At 47.6% G+C, this 3,049-nt stretch overlaps 1 protein-coding gene across 1 annotated transcript; it reads left to right on the top strand.

The window, feature by feature from the left end:
• The first annotated feature begins 2,035 nt into the window (after positions 1-2,035).
• On the top strand, positions 2,036-2,807 carry Gemin7l1 (gem (nuclear organelle) associated protein 7-like 1). The gene is given in 1 exon segment (NM_001408798.1): positions 2,036-2,807. A coding segment is annotated over 1 exon segment (390 nt). The 5' UTR covers positions 2,036-2,092; the 3' UTR covers positions 2,483-2,807.
• The last annotated feature ends 242 nt before the right edge of the window (positions 2,808-3,049 follow it).

Below are 3,049 nucleotides of genomic sequence, written 5' to 3'. Positions count from 1 at the left end.
CACAAGCCAGGTAGCCTTGGGTACACAGTGGCCAATGAGAGATGAGAATCAACATCCAAGGTTGTCTCCTCTGACCTTCACACACACATACACACACACACACATGGCATAGGCATGAACACATAACATGAACACTCGCACACGCATACACACACACACACACACACACACACGCACACACACACACACACACACACACACACACACATATCTGTCTTAGTTTGGGTTTTATTGCTGTGAAGAGAGACGGTAACCAAGGCGACTGTTATAAAGGCTGTGATATGCTCAGCCCAGGGAGTAGCACTATTTGAAGGTATGACCCTGTTGGAGTAGGTGTGTCACTGAGTGTGGGCTATAAAACCCTCATCCTAGCTGCCTAGAATCCAGTCTTCTGCCAGCAGCCTTCAGAGAAAGATGTAGAACTCTCAGCTCCTCCTGCACCATGCCTGCCTGGATGCTGCCCTGCTCCCACCTTGATGATAATGGACTGACCCTCTGAACCTGTAAGTCAGCCCCAATTAAATGTTGTCCTTTGTACGAGTTGCCTTGGTCATGGTGTCTGCTCACAGCAGTAAAACCCTAAGACAAAGGCAAACATTTAATTAGGGCTGGCTTTACAGTTTCAGAGACTTCGTTCGTTATCATCATAGTAGGAAGCATGGCAGTGTCCAGGCAGACTTGGTACAGAAGGAGTTGAGAATTCTACACCTTGATCAAAAGGCCGCCGGGAGGAGACTCTCTTCCATACTGGGTGCAGCCTGGGCATAAAAGACCTCAAAACCCACCAACACAGACACACCTCCTAATAGTACCACTCCCCATAGCCAAGCATTCAAACACTTGAATCTAGGGGGTGGGGGCCAAACCTATTTAAACTACCACATTACCCTTCCAATATTAGTACCAATCTGTTATTTCAGACAGTTGTGGAACTGAATGGGATTTGTTTTGTTTTTCTTTTTAAGAGAGTATTTTCCTATGCCTAAGAAGAACTAAATACTACATGTTCTCTTCCCCACTCCCTCCCAACACCTGTACCAGACTGGCTCATATGAGGTGCTCTCAACAAAATCTGTTGACAAAACCAATCATTCAGCATTTAGGGAAATTCTTGTTTGCTTAAAGATAAGTTCTCAGAGACTTGTCTACAATTAATTCCCACTAATTAAATATGAACATGACACAACTTGATAGGGGGAGGGAATGACGTTTATTTTTCCACCTTAAAGGGCACACTCTATCAATTACTCAGAGTTCATAGGGGTGGGGATTGATGCTGGCACTCCTCTTATCTGAGCGCCCCCCGGTAGCAGAGCCAGGAGGCTCTAGTTGGACCAGTAGACATTTTACAAAGATGTATACATTGTTATTCATGTCCTCATAGTTTCTCTTTTTAAAAATTTATTTTAATTGTGTACACTGTACACTGCTGGAGATTAACCAAGGGCCTCTCACATGTTAGGAAACTCATGTACCAGTGAGTTAAATCCACAGTACCCAACTGTCCTTAGCAAGGATAATCTAACCAACAGCTCTACCACTGCGGTAGGGCACTACTAGCCTCAGAAGGAGTATTTGGCAAAGCTCAACCATCTCCCTACCTGGGCAATGTATGTCCAGTTCAAACACCAAAGCAGAAGAGGCCGAGAGCTCAGCCTAGGCTCCCTGGTTGTCCTTTGACAGCAGAGCGGGAGGGGGAAAAGCCACCCCCTTGTTGGGCAATCAAGGGCAGAATGGGACTGAAAGACAGCTCAGTCTCCCCTAAAGTTGCCATCTACCAAGAGTATCAAATTTAACTATAGCCTCTGGTTCTCCAATCTGAATGATGCCTGGCACACCCCTAGGGAAAGATCATAAAACCAAATCTGAACATGGATCCTGTTATGTTTCAGAATACTTATCCACCAGACATAATTCCAGGGTGTTATAGACCCATGTGTAAGGCAAAAACAAAATGAATCAAAAGTGTGATTCTTCAGTTAAGTATCCTTAAAGTTTACAAGGGGAGACAAAACATTGAAAAATAAAAATTCAAGGGCGGCAGCGCGGGCGTAAGAGCAGAGCTTGCAGGGACAGGCCTTGAGCCTGGACCATGCAGAGCCTACCAATCATTCCTGTGCCGGTGCCGGTGCTGCGCCTCCCTCGGGGCCCGGATGGCTTCAGCCGAGGCTTTGCCCCTGATGGACGCAGGACCATCCTGAGGCCAGAAGTCGGAGAAGGTCGTATTCAAGATCCGCCAGAGTCACAGGAACAGCGGGCCCGAGCCGCTCTTCGGGAGCGCTACCTCCGAAGCCTCCTAGCCATGGTGGGCCACCCTGTGAGTTTCACACTGCACGAAGGTGTACACGTGACTGCCCAGTTTGGTGCCACAGACCTGGATGTAGCTAACTTCTACGTTTCCCAGCTGCAGACTCCCATAGGCGTGCAGGCGGAGGCCCTGCTTCGATGTAGTGACATAATTTCCTATTCCTTCAAGCTGTGAAGACTGTCTGCTCGTTCTCTTGTGGGCATTGCCGCAGTAGTCCAGGCCTCTGTTCTCAGCACCTTCCTGGACTTCGAAAGCAAGCGCCAACAAACTCTGGCTTTGGACTCAGAGGCACACCAAAGCAGAGACCACCTGGGGCTGGATGCTGATGACCCTGGCTCTCAAGAGGCTGCGGTGGGAAGATCATAAATTCAAGGGGGGACAGGCTGTGCCACAGTGGGAGGCTGCAACCACAGACATCCTAGGTCTTTCGTGTTGAAAGGAATGTTCTTCCTCACACTAGTGAACTTTACAGAAATAAATTCCAAGGCTAGGCCTTGCAGGCTGAAAAAAAAAATTCAAAATAAAATAACATGTTTGGTTTCAGACCCTGGGGACAAGGGACTGATATGTATATTGTACATAACAAAGCAGACCTGGCCTTCAGGTTCTCCCCACTATCTCTCAGTCTCTATCTGGTATACCATGCCCCAACCCTAAACTTTCCAGCCCAGGGCCTGGGCTGCCCTTCCCCTAGAAACTCTTCCCAAATATAATCCAGACATTTTGTTTCTCCAGCTTTTT

Source organism: Rattus norvegicus, chromosome 4 (genome assembly GCF_021556685.1).
Source record: "Rattus norvegicus strain SHRSP/BbbUtx chromosome 4, alternate assembly SHRSP_T2T, whole genome shotgun sequence".
In the NCBI taxonomy this organism is placed as follows: domain Eukaryota; kingdom Metazoa; phylum Chordata; class Mammalia; order Rodentia; family Muridae; genus Rattus; species Rattus norvegicus.
Note: the sequence above shows the minus strand (reverse complement) of the source record. Positions and strands in the feature narration are given on the sequence as shown.